The sequence below is a fragment of the Triturus cristatus genome, chromosome 6 (assembly GCF_964204655.1).
Source record: "Triturus cristatus chromosome 6, aTriCri1.1, whole genome shotgun sequence".
Taxonomy (NCBI): domain Eukaryota; kingdom Metazoa; phylum Chordata; class Amphibia; order Caudata; family Salamandridae; genus Triturus; species Triturus cristatus.
The window spans coordinates 1799398711-1799416447 of record NC_140589.1 but is presented as its reverse complement, the minus strand read 5'-3'; the positions used below and the strand labels follow the sequence as shown (position 1 = coordinate 1799416447).

General features: G+C 41.4%; 1 protein-coding gene across 2 annotated transcripts in view; it reads right to left on the bottom strand.

The window, feature by feature from the left end:
- LOC146822031 (clusterin-like) overlaps positions 1-17737 on the bottom strand; it is a 416491-nt gene that overhangs the window by 36686 nt on the left and 362068 nt on the right. For both annotated transcript variants that reach the window (XM_085609414.1, XM_085609415.1), the window contains exon 8: positions 9909-9950. In XM_085609414.1, coding sequence (XP_085465540.1) covers positions 9927-9950 — 24 coding nt within the window. In that variant the 3' untranslated portion in view covers positions 9909-9926. The remainder of the gene's footprint in view (positions 1-9908; positions 9951-17737) is intronic.

Genomic DNA, 17737 nt, shown 5'->3' with positions numbered 1-17737 from the left:
AGGAATGAAACAATTAAAGAAAAAGGAACACAGGAAAGAAGGAATGAAAGAAAAAAGTAAAAAGAAAGATGGAAAGATGGAATAAAATAAAAGAAAGAAAGGAGGAAAGACAAAGGGAAAGAAGAATGAAAGAAATCAAGAACAAAGAAAAAAAGCAAAGAAAGAAGGAAAGAGAGAAAGAAGAAAGGTAAGAAGGAAGGAAATGAAAAAAGTGCTACAAGTGCTGCAAATTAATAAAGGCTGGTTTTCTTCATGGGCAAAGTTCATTACAGAGCCATTGGTGAAATTGACATCAGAATAAAAATGTTCCGAAGAATTGTCTACTTTTGAATTCACATCTACGATATTGAAGCTTTTGATAATTTAATACATAACAGTTTTGCAAATAGCGCAATCTATTATGCTTTTACATGCCAACAGTCAGATAAAGGACACTTCAAAAGGAATTTACAACAGCCTTTACAGGAGATAGGAACTGATAAAGGGTGGAATGTGGTCTGTGCTCAAATCTTGTAAAATGTGTCCTGCTGTCACATCATACTCTAAACACAAAGGAAACACCAAAGGAATAAAATAGAAATAAAAACATTGGCAGAGAAGGAACTAGCGTGAGTGAGGATGTGATCCCTAAGAAAGAGCAAAACGCAGTCAAATCAAATCAAAAGAACTTTATTCGGTCATTGTACGAGAATAACCATAAAAGCACAATGTATACATCACTCTAAAATTCCACAATTTAAGAAGGGGATCAATAGATAAAACTAAAGACTTAATAATCATGTCACAATTGATTTACGAAATTTAAAAACACTTTTTAAAAACACAGTAACAGAGGCAATAGTGAATACATTGTCCAAATTCTGCAGCGCCAGGAATGCAGGGCGGCATTGTCTCAATTCCAGACTTTTTAGCACAGGAATAATCCATCTTTTCCTAGGTTTGGAATAAAATGTGCTAAAAAACAGTATGTGTATAGATGACTGGACTGACACGTCATCACATGGGCAATTACAGAGTGTTCTTGACCAGTCGTTTACCTCGGGGAAACTCAAAGATCTATGCAGAATGTCCAGTCTGAAGCGCGTTAACAAAAACCTATCATAATCCCTAGAGGTTAGCAGAATATATGGTTGTATATTTAAAGTGGTCAAAGTAAGATGGTGAGCCACCACTGTGGACTTGGCCATTACACTCAATATTCTAGATTCACTCATGTATGACATGTATATGTTTTTAAGGTCCTTTCTTGATACCCTACACATAGTAGAGGGGTCATTATAATATTCAGCATGGCCTATTTGAGTCAAAAATGTTTTAACATATTTCAACCATCTTATATGTTTTGCCCCGTCAATTCCCAGTACATCCTTTAGGACATGGCGATTAAAAACAGATTCTTCAGTAGTCCACTCCCTATGCCACAGAAGAACAGGCTGTGTCCTAATCACATCCCCAATGTATGGCAGACCCAATTCTGTGTGACAAATGAATGTTGACGTACTCTCAGGTACTGCCAAAAGGTATCTGAGGAAGATGTTTTCTGCCACTTGGAGTGAGTTAACATTAGCGTATCCCCAGATACCTGCTCCATAAGTGGCAATCGCTACACATGTTGCTCTGTATATACATAACAGTTCTCCTGGAGAGCGTCTACCCAATTTCCTGCTAAAATTAGTTAAAGCCATCAGTGACTTACTAAATAACAGCCTTCTCGCATTGATAGCCCTGCTCCAAGAGCCTGACTGATCAAATAGGATCCCTAGGTATGAAATAGTATTAGTATTCTCTAATGCCTTAGTATTAATAAAAATAGTATTTTTCTTTTTGTTTGTCCCAGTCCCACATTTCATGGAGAACGTTTTTGAGCAGTTAATCGTAAGGCCCAAATTTGTCATAAATTTTGTAAAAGAAGTTACTACCCTTTGGAGACCAAGAGGCGTACGGGCCATCAGGACCGCATCATCTGCATAAAGAAGTGCAGGGATGGGGCGTGTAGCTACCAATGGCAGATCCCTGCACTCCTTGATTAAAACACTTTCAAGATCATTTATATATAATGAAAATAGGAATGGGGCAAGGACGCAACCTTGCCGCACTCCTCTCGAGATTCCAAAGTGCTTAGTGCAGTCTCCCCCCTGTCCAAAACGAACCCTCGCCTTTGCCCCCGAATATAGCTGCCTTAAGAAGGAAATTATAAAGTTGTCCACCCCCAGCCCCTCCAAAATTGTCCAAAGCTTTTCATGGACAACACAATCAAATGCTGATGTTAAGTCAACAAAGGTTAAAAACAGCCTTTCCCTTTTGGCTTTGATATATTTATCTAAAAGAATATGTAAATTTAGACCCTGATCAATTGTCCCAAGACCCTTACGGAAGCCATATTGCAAATCACTTAAAATAGAGTGATCCTCCGCCCACAATTGTAGTCTATCCAAAACCACACGCCCTATAATCTTGACCGTAGAATCTAGTAATGAAATTGGGCGGTAACAGGCCGGATTCGCCCTATCGCCCTTTTTAAAAATAGGAACTATAATAGATTCATACCAAGACGATAAAAACCCCCTGGAGCAACAGGAATTAAAAAGTTGTGTTAAAATTGGTCCCCATAGTTCCATATTGTTCTTTAACAGGTCAACCGGTACGCCATCCGGGCCCGGCGCCTTACCACCCAAACTTGCTGATATGGCCACATTAACCTCGCTCAGAGTAACATCCAATCCACAATCCTGGAAAGTGGGTGTAAACTCCGGGGCAGCCTCATATACCAAAGTTCCCTGATCATCCATTATTTGGTTGGTATAGAGCTTAGAATAATGAGAAACCCACTCTGACTCAGAGATGGCAGTCTCTATAGTGGCTTTGGATTTATCAGCCAAAAAAGGCGCATTAACTGCCTTCCAGAATGCAGCAGGATCGTGGTCAATCGAGGCCTCATGCAAGGCATTCCAAGCTTCCTCTCTCAGCTGATTCTTCCTCACAGTTAATGCCCTCTTGTAATTCCTTCTAGCTTCCCTAATAAGGTCCTGATCCTTCACTCTGGCCTTTAATGCATGTTTAAGTTTAATATAGGCCTTAGTGCAAATAGTATCAAACCACCCTTCGCGATGGTTATCCTTCTTATTAGTGTTTACCCAGAGAATTTTTTTAATTTGAATTGATATAATAAAGAAATTCTCTATAATTTCTGCACAAGATGAGTTTTCATCAAGACAAACATAGAACATGTTTTTGCACCTCTTCAATAACTTGATAGCAAATTCCTCCGGGTTCACTTTCATCCACTTCAATGCGTATCCATTTTGCCTGCTTAAGGTGATATTCGTCAAAAGTTGCGTGGATCTGCCTTTTGTATTAAAATCTTTATTGAACACCATAATATCAATACTTAGCGGAAAATGGTCGCTTAAAGCGATGTCATGGGTAGTAAAATTCTTAACACAGGGGGAGTGTCTGCTAGATATCATGATATAATCTATTATTGAAAAGACACCTCGTCCATTAAAAGTTGGGCTAAATGGGACCTCAGGTAGACATAAGTTATTAGCAAATCCCATGTCACAGGAGAATGCGATGTCATTCAAGAGGTCTCCATGAACTGTATGGGAGAAGTGCGGAATACTAGTGTCTTTTCCATATGTTATCCCAAAGATACCCTTATCACCATTTTGACATAGGAGACAATTAAAGTCCCCTCCCCAAATAACAAAGACATCTTTAGTTGTCTGTGTTTGCAAGTTAATCACATCTCTACTCAAAGTTCAAAATATTTCCTCCCGCGTCTCAGAGGAAGCATTGTTATAAAAATTCAGTATTATCACGCATGATGCCTGATCTACGTCCATGTTGACAATTTGATAATATCTATTATTAACAACTAAATCAACTTTCCTTATATTTAGATGGTTAGTAATGTAAGTGCAAAGCCCTCCTTTTGCTCTACCATGAGTAGACCCAATTGCTGGGGTATGAAACGTTTTAAAACCACACATATGGATTGGCTCTTCCACCCAAGTTTCCTGTAGACTTAAAATCTCATAATTGTTTACATAATCCACCCATACTTTATTGGACACTTTTGATTTCAAACCAGCCACATTCCAAAACATAATCTGACATTTAACGTTCCTCCCTTTACTACCAATCATTCCCCCAGTCCCCCCAATAAGTGATTGTGTAATTTTGTTATGAGGCAAGGGGGTATATTCCATGGCATCCACCTCCTCTATATTAATAGCATCAGCTGCTTCTATATTTGCCTGGAGTGATTGTACTACTTTTGTGACACTAGGACTCGTTGTCAGAGAGCCCTTAATGCAGCAATCCTCAAATCCTCTGGTTATTGTGCCTTGAATAGGGTCCTCTAGACTCAGTCAATCAACTTCCTCGAGATGGTTAAGTCTATCAAAACGGTTTTGGGTAGGGATATTATACTGTCTCCTATAGAGCGGGGTGAAATTTCCCCAGTTAGACCTAAGATTATTACTGGGTGGCAGTTGATAAAAATATCCTAGAGGGACAACACTAATGTGTGAGCTTCCCGTAAAGTTAGCTCCAATTCTACTCAGTATCAGTCTCACTAGTATTGGAGTTTTAATGACAACACAACACAGTCCCCTTGAAAATGTTTTGGCCCTCTTCCTAACCATCCCACTCTCCTTACCACCTTAAACTCATCGAATTACCGCCTACAGATAGTCTGAAGCCAGGGCTGGGATGAAAGGACTTCTGTGCACTTCAAAGACCCTTCTTTGAAGTCACCCCCACTTCATAGGCACAACTGGGTATAAGTACTGGGTCTCAGACCTCACCAAATCAGACACTTCTAGACTTGTAACTGGACTCTGTCAGAAGAACTGCACTGCTACATCAAGGACTGACACACTGTTGGAAAGCTGACCTGGAAGACCTGCTTTACTGCTGTACTGTCCTGCTGCCTGCTGCTCTCTGACCCTGCTGAGGGATAGCTGGACTCTGCCTTGCACTGAAGTGATCTCCAAGAGTTTGTTGGCTTGCCTCCTGTTGCTTAACCCCTTCTGTGCCCATGACGAGATGGTCTCGTCATGGAGCACAGTCGCGCTGTGCCCATGACGAGACCATCTCGTCATGACACCCACCCACGGGGGAAGCGCTGGCGCTCCCCCCGTGAGTGGTCGATCTTTTTTTTTTTAACTGGGAAGGCAGGGGAAGACCTTCCCCTGCCTCCCCCCGCCCCCCTCCCCCGCGTCATCACTGACGTCAGCACGCAAGGCGCGCTGACGTCATTGGAGGTGTCCCCTTTGCTCTCCGAGGCGCAGGAAGCCATTTGCTTCCTGCGCGTCGGAGAGTAAAGGTGAGGTTTGGGGCTGGGGAGGGGGGATTTTAGCGATCGGTGGGTGCTGCTAGCGTGGGGGGGGCGAAATAAAGTAAGACAGAGGGGTTGCAAAGTGGCCAGATTGATTTTATTTGCATCTAATTACACCAGCATCACAGAGTTTGCCAGTGAAGTGCTACTTTCGTTTTCTCGTCTACCTTTGAACAGCATTGTTGTTCCCAGGGGAGGCGAAATAAAGTAAGACAGAGGGGTTGCAAAGTGGCCAGATTGTTTTTTTTTATTTTACATCCAAATACACCAGCATCACAGAGTTTGCCAGTGAAGTGCTACTTTCATTTTCTCGTCTTCCTTTGAACAGCATTGTTGTTCCCAGGGGGGGGCGAAATAAAGTAACACATAGGGGTTGCAAAGTGGCCAGATGGATTTTATTTACATCCAAATACACCAGCATCACAGAGTTTGCCAGTGAAGCGCTACTTTCGTTTTCTCTTCTTTCTTTGAACAGCATTGTTGTTCCCAGGGGGGGCGAAATAAAGTAAGACTGAGGGGTTGCAAAGTGGCCAGATTGTTTTTTTTTATTTTACATCCAAATACACCAGCATCACAGAGTTTGCCAGTGAAGTGCTACTTTCGTTTTCTCTTCTTTCTTTGAACAGCATTGTTGTTCCCAGGGGAGGGCGAAATAAAGTAAGACATAGGGGTTGCAAAGTGGCCAGATTGATTTTATTTACATCCAAATACACCAGCATCACAGAGTTTGCCAGTGAAGCGCTACTTTCGTCTTCTCTTCTTTCTTTGAACAGCATTGTTGTTTCCAGGGGGGGGGCAAAATAAAGTAAGACAGAGGGGTTGCAAAGTGGCTAGATTGTTTTTTTTACATCCAAATACACCAGCATCACAGAGTTTGCCAATGAAGTGCTACTTTCGTTTTCTCGTCTTCCTTTGAACAGCATTGTTGTTTCCAGGGTGGGAGAGTGTACCATTCCTGGAGGTACTGCAATACCTGGTTGATGGGTGAATTGGAAAACACAATGTGCACCATGGCTCTGTGTTTATGGATGTGGTCTACCATACTGCTTATGTTTTATAAGGATGTAAGCAATGGACAGTGAAACGGTTCCCTTCAGGGCCCTCTAGTCATGTCCATAACTTTTCAGGTGAAACCACTCGCTGATTTCTGAATAGTTAGTGAGAGATCGTTTAGGTAACCATGTTGTTTCTGCTTACATTTCACATGCTTTGCATTCCCTATGAGTGGTTGCTTTTTTTAGGCAGCATATTACTCCTATCAAGTGCATAATTTGAATTGAGCGGGCACAATTAGGTTACAGCTGAAGGCAGTGCGAGTTTCAGTGGGCAAGTATGGTGTTCAGTGGGGATGTGGCACTATGGCCAGAGCTGTGGAATTTGGAACTGGGGAACCGGGTTCCGCATTCATGACCAGTCCACCACACCACTGTACTGAGGGAGCACATTCCCATGCTAGACCGCACTAGACCTTAGAAGGCTTGATGTCTTAGCACAAGCAGGTGTACCCTAGTGGTGTCAATTGTGGGTTAACCTTGAAGGCCTGTCCACCACAATCCATACTGAAGTCCATCTCAAATTTCCCACCTCCCAGCGTTCCCCTGGGTCTCCCGGTAAAAATGGTGCCTCACTTGTGTGGGAGGCCCAAGTACTCGCGACAGACAAGGGCCCAAAACGTAGTGAGGTGGCATCAAAATTGCCTATCTCAAAACGACCTGGTTTTGCAAGGGGGGCACTTGGGTTTTTGGCCCGCTGCTCGGCGGCCACCTAGGGAAACCTACCAAACCCACACATTTCTGAAAACTAGACACCCGGGGGATTCCAGGGAGGTATGGCTTGCGTGGATCCCCCAACGTTTCCTTACCCAGAATCCCCTGCAGAATTCAATTTTAGCTGAAAAAATCACTTTTTTTCATACATTTGTGTGTGGGAAAGTTGTGGCATCACCGGGCTCCCTCAAATTTCCCACCTCCCAGCGTTCACCTGGGTCTCCCGGTAAAAATGGTGCCTCACTTGTGTGGGAGGCCCAAGTACCCGCGACAGGCAAGGGCCCAAAACGTAGTGAGGCGACATCAAAATTGCCAATCTCAAAACCACCTGGTTTTGCAAGGGGAGTCACCTGGGTTTTTGGCCCGGTGATCGGCGGCCATCTAGGGAAACCTACCAAACCCATACATTTCTGAAAACTAGACACCCGGGGGCTTCCAGGGAGGTATGGCTTGCGTGGATCCCCCAACGTTTCCTTACCCAGAATCCCCTGCAAATATCAATTTTAGCTGAAAAAATCACTTTTTTCACACATTTTTGTGTGGGAAAGTTGTGGCATCACCGGGCTCACTCAAATTTCTCACCTCCCAGAGTTCCCCTGGGTCTCCCGGTAAAAATGGTGCCTCACTTGTGTGGGAGGCCCAAGTACCCGCGACAGGCAAGGGCCCAAAACGTAGTGAGGCGACATCAAAATTGCCTATCTCAAAACCACCTGGTTTTGCAAGGGGGGTCACCTGGGTTTTTGGCCCGGTGCTCGGCGGCCATCTAGGGAAACCTACCGAACCCATACATTTCTGAAAACTAGACACCCGGGGGATTCCAGGGAGGTATGGCTTGAGTGGATCCCCCAACGTTTCCTTACCCAGAATGCCCTGCAAACCTCAAATTTAGCTGAAAAAATCACCTTTTTCACACATTTTTGTGTGGGAAAGTTGTGGCATCACCGGGCTGACACAAATTTACTACCACCCAGCGTTCCTCCGGGTCTCCCGATAAAAACGGTGCCTCACTCGTGTGGGAGGCCCAAGTACCCGCGACAGGCAAGGGCCCAAAACGTAGTGAGGCGACATGAAAATTGCCTATCTCCAAACGACCTGGTTTTGCAAGGGGGGTCACTTGGGTTTTTGGCCCAGTGCTCGGCGGCCACATAGGGAAACCTACCAAACCCACACTGTTCTGAAAACTAGACACCCGGGGGATTCCAGGGAGGTATGGCTTGTGTGGATCCCCCAACGTTTCCTTACCCAGAATGCCCTGCAAACCTCAAGTTGTGGCATCACCGGGCTGACACAAATTTCCTACCACCCAGCGTTCCCCCGGGTCTCCCAATAAAAACGGTGCCTCACTCGTGTGGGAGGCCCAAGTACCCGCGACAGGCAAGGACCCAAAAGGTAGTGAGGCGACATGAAAATTGCCTATCTCAAAACGACCTGGTTTTGCAAGGGGGGTCACTTGGGTTTTTGGCCCGGTGCCCAGCGGCCACCTAGGGAAACCTACCAAACCCACACATTTCTGAAAACTAGACACCCTGGGGATTCCAGGGAGGTATGGCTTGCGTGGATCCCCCAACGTTTCCTTACCCAGAATGCCCTGCAAACCTCAAATTTAGCTGAAAAAATCACCTTTTTCACACATTTTTGTGTGGGAATGTTGTGGCATCACCGGGCTGACACAAATTTCCTAAGCAATTTACAAAAGCAGTCAAAGGTTGGTGCCAGCAAAGGCAGTTGTGGCTTCACCAGTGCAAACCTGATGCTTTATAAATGGGGCAGGGACACAATGGGTTTGACAGCATTGGAAAATTGCAGATTTATGGCTGATCTCCTGCTTCACAAAACCCCAAATGATCCCCTATATGAGCCAGGTAACGACTTCCATTAAAATTTCAGAATAATCTAACATCACAATTGCCACTAACCACTTACCTGTGCAATACAAGAAGACCCATTCAATCTAGAATCTGCAAGCAAGACAGATCACTTTTGAAGCACACGCTCATAGAGACACAAATGGAGATTGTTTGTAGATGGGAGAAAGTTGAAACCCACTCTTATATAATCCTAGACATATCCCCACTATCTTCACAACCAGGTGGCCTGACTTGTCACCTTGACCCTTGGTTCTTTAGGACTTCCCTTTTCCTTTGCCAACTTCACTGATGCCCGATTAATTTGAGTGTCATGCACAAAGCTCTATGTTTGATCCATTGCAGTACGTACAGCTCCGCTTAGGATTTCATATTGTGAAGGATTTGCAACTATGTTCTTTTAGAACTCTCCACTCATACAATCTCCACTTCCTGAAAGGCCCCTGTTTCCTGATATGCAGAACAGATTGCTAATTGTAAAGAGCACTGACAACTGTTAATGTAGAATCCATCAACATCCAATTATTAAATAAGAAAAATGAATACTACCTGCCTAATGCTGGCACAATAGAAAACTATTTCAGCCTATCCAAAATTTCCAGATGTTGATTTTAAATGTATTACTTGTCTGTGTTTATAATATTGGATTCCTGTAAAGTTACTAATAAATGGGAACCAGGGCCGGAGCCTGAGCTTGAGTAACTGTAGAGTGTAAAGTTGAAGGCCTAGGGCCTGGTTTGAGATGCATGTCAAGTGAGGATTTGATGTTTTCCAACCTTCAAATCCTGAATGTGTATGTCTTACATTATGTTTTCTGTTAAATACTTATGTGTTTTTTCATTTTTATAATAAGGTAGGTTTTAGTTGTTGACATCCGCAAAGTAGATTTCCATTTATGTTGCAGATACATATTTTGATTTTCAGCATACATACCTCATCTGGAAAAACCCTTCAATCTTGATTCTCTTGCTTCTTCTGTAACAAAGGAAAGCATAAAAATCAGAACAGTATCACTGCTCCTCAAATGACATGTGTAATTTAAATGCAAGTTTCAATTTTATGTCCTCCATACTAATATGGTATAATTTATATTTTTACATATCTCCTTAGTAATACAGGGTAGGTGAAATAAATTTACATTGCAATCATTGGGGCATGTTTGGGAACAAAGCATATTTCTTAAATTAAAAATATCCAACTCATTCTAAAGAATTCATATTTACATATTAAGGAAGACAGTCATGTTTAGGACTGGAATACTTTACAAATGATGGATTATTCATAATATTGTAACTAATAAAGATTTCATCAATGATATTATTTCCATATTGCAAAATTCCATTGTTTTCTCTATTTAATTTTGTTGGTAGCTGACAGAAGCATGATTTTATACTGTTGATGTCTCTCAGTAATTCAGAAGTGATATTTTGCCTTTCTGATATTATTTTTACTCCAAATTTAAAGATGTCTATCACAGATTAATCCCCTGCATAATCTGCTTTTTCTTTGATATTATGAGATACTTCAGATGACTTGTATAGGGTGTAACTGTTGTGTCTCTCTAGCTGTACGTTTTCTTCATAGCTACTTTCCAATAACAGTAGATACACATTTTCAGGGTTTGTTGGCTGGCAATCATTAGCTTTAAAGACAGTACTATTGCATTCATATCAGCAAGTGCCTCTTCAAATCCATGCTACATAATGTCTGGATGTTCAATTTAGTGCTTCATGATTTATTATACATTATGTAGTACATGGATTTTTAGGTCTCGCAGACCTGCGTTGCAGCACGCATGCGCTGCTCGCTCTGCGAGGCATCTTGTAATCGAGGAGAATTCTGAAGTGGAGTTGAAGCCCCGCCCATCATTCCTATTGGCTGGCGTCATCGTTTATGCTAAACGCTGGCATGTGGTTGAAAATGAGGCTTCTCTGTTACCGCCCTGTCTCCTTCTCGGACGGCCCATCCGGACTGGATCGTTTACTTGCGGTGTTACATGGTGGGCTTTATCTGGTGGGTGAGCACTATTTTGAAAATGGACACAGATGGGGACAATGGTGACTGCAGCGCTATACGCTCAAAATGGTATGCTTTTTAGTACTTTAATGAGCGAGGCGTCCGTTAGGGACACCGCACTCACTTTATTTATTTATTTTTAGCATTTATGTTGAGCGCGGCGTCCACTTCAGGGACACCGCGCTCTGTTTGTTTTTTTTTACTTTAAAACTGAGCACAGCGCCCACTTCAAGGACACCGCGCTCAGTGTTAAAGTAAAAAAAAAAAGAAAGAAAACGAGCACAGTGTCTTCGAAGCGGCGCCGCGCTCAGTTTTAAACTTGGCCATTTGCAATGCAATTGATCTATTGCATTGCAAATGCTTGTTTTTCCTGGCGGAGGTGCAGTGGCATACGGGAAAAGAAGGAAGTGTTTCTGAGCGATTTATGCTTTTCACCCGACAGCAGAGCTTGGAACCAATATCAGTCACATATGACTGACTTTTCCCCAGCCCTACAGGCCTATCAAAGGCTCTGGGCTTTTGGAAATTCTTCTGATTTCCACAAAAATAAATCTGTCTGTTTGCACGGGGCATGGATGAGAAAGAAAGGGGGCACCCCTAGGTAAAAGGCTCTGTATCCCTCCTCCTGTGATGGCCGTCCGCTCTTGGTTATTGCTGTTCTGAGTCCTGCAGCCAGTCCCCAGCCCTGCTGAAAGGAAGGCTTTCCCTGTGATTTATGCAGTCTCCCCCTCACAGACAGGCTCACAGTCGGGCTTCATCTGAGCCGCCGGGAAGGGGGGGGCTGCCGCACTGTCCCTGGCATTGATTTATTATCAGACCACTCGGATGGGGTGGGAAAAGAGGATTTTTTCGCAATGCCTAGATTTTGAAAATAAAAAGCGTTCCCTTATTTTGAGGTGGTTTCAGCAATGGCGTGAGGGGGGAAGGGGTTGCCGAAGGGTTAAACTGATGAGCGAGATGGCGCTGCAGTAAAAAAGAGAGCCCGGTATTCCCTCACTGCACCATTCACTCGGCTGCAGAGATCACTCATTGCCTCATTGTCTAACAAACTCCCTTGCTTTCTTCTTGTGCAAAAACAGTATGGAGGAAGTGTGTGGGAGGTGTGCACGTGAGAGACTGAGAGAGAGGGAGTGTGTTTGTGTGCCTAGGTGATGGAGAATGTACAGGAGCGGGTGTGCTGTTAGATGATGTCTCATCCAAGTTATAAACCAATTACACCATGCATCAACAATAACAGCATTTATGATATAAGAGCAAAGGCAGAGCTGGAAATTAACAGGGGCAACACATTTGCTGCAGACCGGAAGTAAGTGGACCCATGGGCCTAATCCACCAAGAAAGTAGAATGGCGTGAATGAGACAGCTGTCTCACCCTCTATGATTCGTCACACTGCAGCTCCCCTAAGCCCCGGTCTTCAGTTTTGCACAAAGCGGATCAGAAACAAACGATCTGAGAAGGTGACTTCAGGCATCCCATCCCTGGCATGGTACAGACCCTTGTAAATTGCTGCCCTTTGAGCTGCAATGCCAATCTCCCATGTCCCACCTTGTGCATGAGTAAAAGAATCAGACGAGTTAGTAATACAGATGTTATTTCAGGATGACCATGGCGCTGTAGGCTGGCTTGTATTGTACAAGTGGGGCCTGTGAGATAGGGCTCATCGCGATGCAATCTGGTGGGAGGGCGGCAGGTAAGGCACACTGGATTCTCAGCCGGCTCGGGACCGTGGGACTAATCAATGAGGATGTGCATTACGTTTGTTAACTAGATAAGTCAAGGAAGGCCGCGCCAGATGCAGCTCGGGGCGTATGAACTGCGAGGGCACTATAAGGCAAGATTGCCCAATTTTTAATTTATAATCCCTTTTTGTTTCTTTCTCTGCAACATTATTTGAATGCTAAATGAACAGGGGACAGGAAAAACATTTACAATTGCTTTCCATTCAGATTTGGACCCCCATCCAACCCTCCTCATTAATCCTGCAAGGAAGGCACACAGCAGGGGTTCTCCTTGCTTACTTCATGCTTCAATGCAGAGCGCATATCCTAAAAATCTCCGGAGCAAATAAAGGTTCCAGAAATGCCCAATCCCTGCTCCTGGAGCACCCCCATCTTCAGTCGAGAACGGTACATGAGTCAGTCATTCTCTGGTAGTGCCACAAGTATCTGGAACTTGTTACTGACCTCCCTTTGCCTAACAACCTGCATAGCAACCTTCAACACGCATTTGCAATGCAATAGGTCTGGCATTTACGCGAGTTTGAGCTATTGGCATTGTAAATGATAATGCCTTTTTTAAAGTTTTGGTTTTTAAAACATACATAAAAGGCATTGCCATTTACAATGCCAATAGCTTAAACTCACGTAAATGCGAGGCCTATTGCATTGCAAATGCTTGTTTTAAGGATACATCTAGCCAAAATTGATGTTAGTGATCAGTGTACATTTGTAAGTGCCTTCTATTTGATATGCCTTCCTATTAAATATTACTTCGCTGCCATTATTGATAATCTACTCTAAGCATTTCCTCCACTTTCTGAGAAAAGTATATCTACAAAATTATATCGAGCAGTGCATTATATCATAAATTTGAAAAATCTAACTGATAGTTCAGTGGAAACAAACAAATCTTTCAGAAAGTATAGTACTAACTGTATGCATTTTACAAGATGTGCTTGTGTGATTCTAGATGTATGCTCCAACAATTACTTCATCAACGTGAAAGTGTTTCTTTTCTATGCAGTGGAACATACTCATTCGAAATCTTGTGGTTCAGAGTGCATTTTGTGGTGCTAAATTGCACTTCTAAGCACCTGTCATATCACTATACCTTTGTACTGTGTTTAGAACAGTGGTAATGTTTCCTTTTAATTGTCTTTTCATTGCATTTTATGAGGAGGCTGCCATTTAAAGACTCAGTGACAGCATTATGTAAAATAGCATTTTATCAAAATCATTGGTCTTCAGAATATATATGAAGCATTATATTCTAAGTTACATATTGTGTTAAAAAGAGCTTCAGCAAGCATCCAAACTACTTTCGCAAACACCAATTAGTTAGCCATTATCTTGTTGAATTTGGTGAACCTTTTAAATGTAAAGAATCATGAAGGTGTAGTGTTCGTACACATCCACTATTGTTTTTTTTATATATGTATTTTGTGAAATTGGTTTAAGGAAATATTCTTCACTTCCCTGTATGCCCTCAGTTAACAAGATATTTTAATATTCTTTGCCATAATATTTATTGCAATCTTTTAAGGATTCTTAGGTGCTTCCACCTCACATAAATGGACATACTGTTGCCAGACTTGTTTTTGATATGTAAACACTTAATAACACATCATTGTAGAGTTACAGCAAACAATGCTTTATCAACAAAAATAATCAAACCTTTCATCATAACCACACCTCTCCAATTTACTCCAATTTATAATAGTGTAGATTAGAGATGGCATCCTTCATGGTGATCAATGGCAGAACAAGATATTTTACTCTATCTCTGTCAAGTGAGAGGAATACAAGCAATATATATTTAAAAATTCTAACTTACTGCTGATAAATCTGCACAATCATCCGCTACCTGTCACTTTAGCCCATGAACGAATTATTTGAAACCTAGGTATCTGGACTAATCCTATTATTTAAAGTCACATAACTAATGAGGAGCATGTTAATGTATCATATCAAGGTAAGTTTAACCCACCACTATATTACCTTAAATAGTTGTAAAATGGATTTTCCTCCCAACAGCTGCTAGAGTTGCCTTTCCTGAAATTTCATAAATTTTTTTTAAGTGCAATTGTATCTTTCCATGCCATACAGAATTATATAATTCTTATATTTTGTACATTTTTTCCATTACGATCACCATCCATTCCCTAGTCAATAGTGAACTTGGTGTGGGCAGGATCTTAAACCAAAAAACTATTCATGATATTAATTACAGAAGTCGATCCACTTGATTTTATCTTAAGCTCCAACCATGTTACTTGTACTGGATTCAAACTTCTAATTGGCAGAAAACAAACCTCCAAATTCCTCCAAATTCATTCTATATAAATTGGGTAAGCACATCTCGGTGCAGTAAGTTTAAAGAGGCTTTAAATTATTCCTCATATATGATATCAAATGTATCGATCACACCACACACATCTTTATCACTGTACCCTTTACAACCATGCACGATTTGCAGGATAATTTTTCTGGGATGATACCTCTAAATAGTTGTGCCTTCTGGAAAGAGTTTCAACCCAACAGCCAACTACTCTTAAATCACTCTACCAAATACAGTAACTTGCATTTTTCCCATAATTAATCTAATGCTTTTGACAGCCTATAGTGCACAGTACCTAAAGGACCAAATGGATTTTCTTTTAGCATTGTTAGTATTATATAAGGATCATAAATAAAAATGACTGAAAATGATTAAAGCACATTTATCAAAATCATAATTAAAAACGCAAAGGATGATAAAATCACTTTAATTTGAAAAGCCAATGCACAAGAGCAGTTGGTTTATTAGTTAATGTTTAAAAGTACAGCACATGTCTACAAGCCAAGAGTAAAGCATTCAAAACTCTTTCTTGTGTCTGTGTGGCTCCAAGTTTGCATAGTGCACAATGCTGAAAACACCTTTTGAATGTTTAACAATAAAACATATTGTACATAGTTACGTAACCAGGAACAAACCATGATCATCAATTTAAAAGTGTAGCTTATGTGAAGGAACAAAACATTGAAGCTATAGAAACGGTCGCTTTCTTCTCGCACATGGTAGAGTGCCCAAAACGCAGCATGTATGCTTTAGTACTAAAATGTGTTTTTTGAAGTATTGTGCCCAGGATCAGGCAGATGCTTTCAGTTAAAAATCGGTGATAGGATGAGTATAAATTAAGGTGCACCATATTATGCAATCTGTTTAACAGTAAAAGATGGCTATGGCAAGTCTATGTTTTGGTAACCTATTGTTTAAAATTTGAAAGTACACAATATCAGCAACAAGGCAACAGTAAAATAATGAATACTTTATTTAGGCTTTCAAATTTACACACTGCATAGTGATAAAAACAACACTTGTAAGTTTTAGCACTAACCAACATTCTATAAAGTAATTTGTATGAATCACACAATGAATCACATTTCAATTGCACAAATTATCTGCATCGAAACCAGACCTAAGCAGTTTATAGTATTTCTTTTAAGAGTTGTGAAAAAGTGAATTTTTCGCTTTTAAGGGGTAGAAATGGAAAGCTGGATTCCTAATACTAGACCTTGACCAAGTGAGCTCCATCCCAATGTAGGATGTTTAAGTGTATATAGAATTGATTTTTGAAATTTTCCAAGTTGTTATCTCCAGATAAAGTGAGACATTAAAACTTCATTAAACTTGTTTAAAACTTAAAAAATCATATTTTCACATATAGCTTAACAACATCATTGGATGTTTTCTTCCAAGTAAAGTCATGAACTTGTGTATGCTTACTGTAAACTCAGCTTGCTAATTAGTGAGAATTCTCATGATTTTTGTTTTTCAAAGCTTCGGCAACACAGGAAATATTTTCTGTAATGATGGCATTCATCTGACCAATTATGACAAGAAGCGTTTAGATAAGCATTATTTAAAATGGCTATGTAAGTTGCTGTTGGTGGTAGATACTCCAAACTGTCAAAAAATTCAAAGTCTCTTTTAAGAGCCACCACTCTCCTTAAAAATAAAGGTACGCAAAATCTAACAATAGGTGAAGAATGTTTTATATGATTATTCACTCATGCTTTGCACATGCATCACCACTTTGTGTGCCAGAGTAGAGATAATTACCATGTGTATTGCAATACACCGAGAAAAACGACCCGTTTCCCTTTGTGAACCTTTTGCAGCACCACAGAAGATGGACCTACGAGTGAGAACCTGGCTGCGAAGGAGTGCCACCTGAAGAAGTGCAGTGAGTAAAACTATTTTGCGGTACATGTAGTAGGCAAAATCAGTTTGTTTCTTTAATAAGCATAAAAAAGGAAATAAAAGGGCAGAACTGCGCTTAAAAACAAACAAATTCTTTCTGTTGGTGGAGTTGAAAATGGCTTTACTTGATGGGCCAGGCTGTTCTTTTGGTTCTCCATGGCAAAAGTAGGTCCAGTGAAAACCACAAGAGTTGCCCATGAACCGGGCAGTTTGCATGGTTTGTGGGGATGCAGCTGGACCTCAATTTGTTGATTAGTGGCACACCATTTACCTGAAGCAGCCCAAATCAGCCACTTTTTTATTTGTTACCTTTCTTTCTTTCATTTTAGATGAAAGCAAATATCACTGAATTTTGTTGGGCTTAGCTTTCATGTACGACAAAATAAAAAACACATTTCTCTGAGCACTTTTGGAGACATCTTAAAATCCGAAAGATGGTCTTTCTTCCTCATACTCAGAATGAAGCATTTGGATGAAGCAACCACATCTCCTTTACTTGCTACTGTACACGTGAATAGCTGCAGCTGGCCACTATGAGAAATGCTCTCACAATGACATGACCACAGCTTGTAATGCAATCAGATGTTTCCATGCTTTATCACATAGCCGCATTCATGACACAGTCAGCACCTCCGATATTTTCTGAGCCACTGCTTTCAGAGGCACAAAAAGGTTGCACACCCTTGAATCAAGCAGGCCCTTTCTGATAAGGTGTGGTGGTTCTTCAACAGCAGGGGCTTGGCTCCTTCCCCACATCAAGTGAGAGACCATGTTTAGGAAGCTG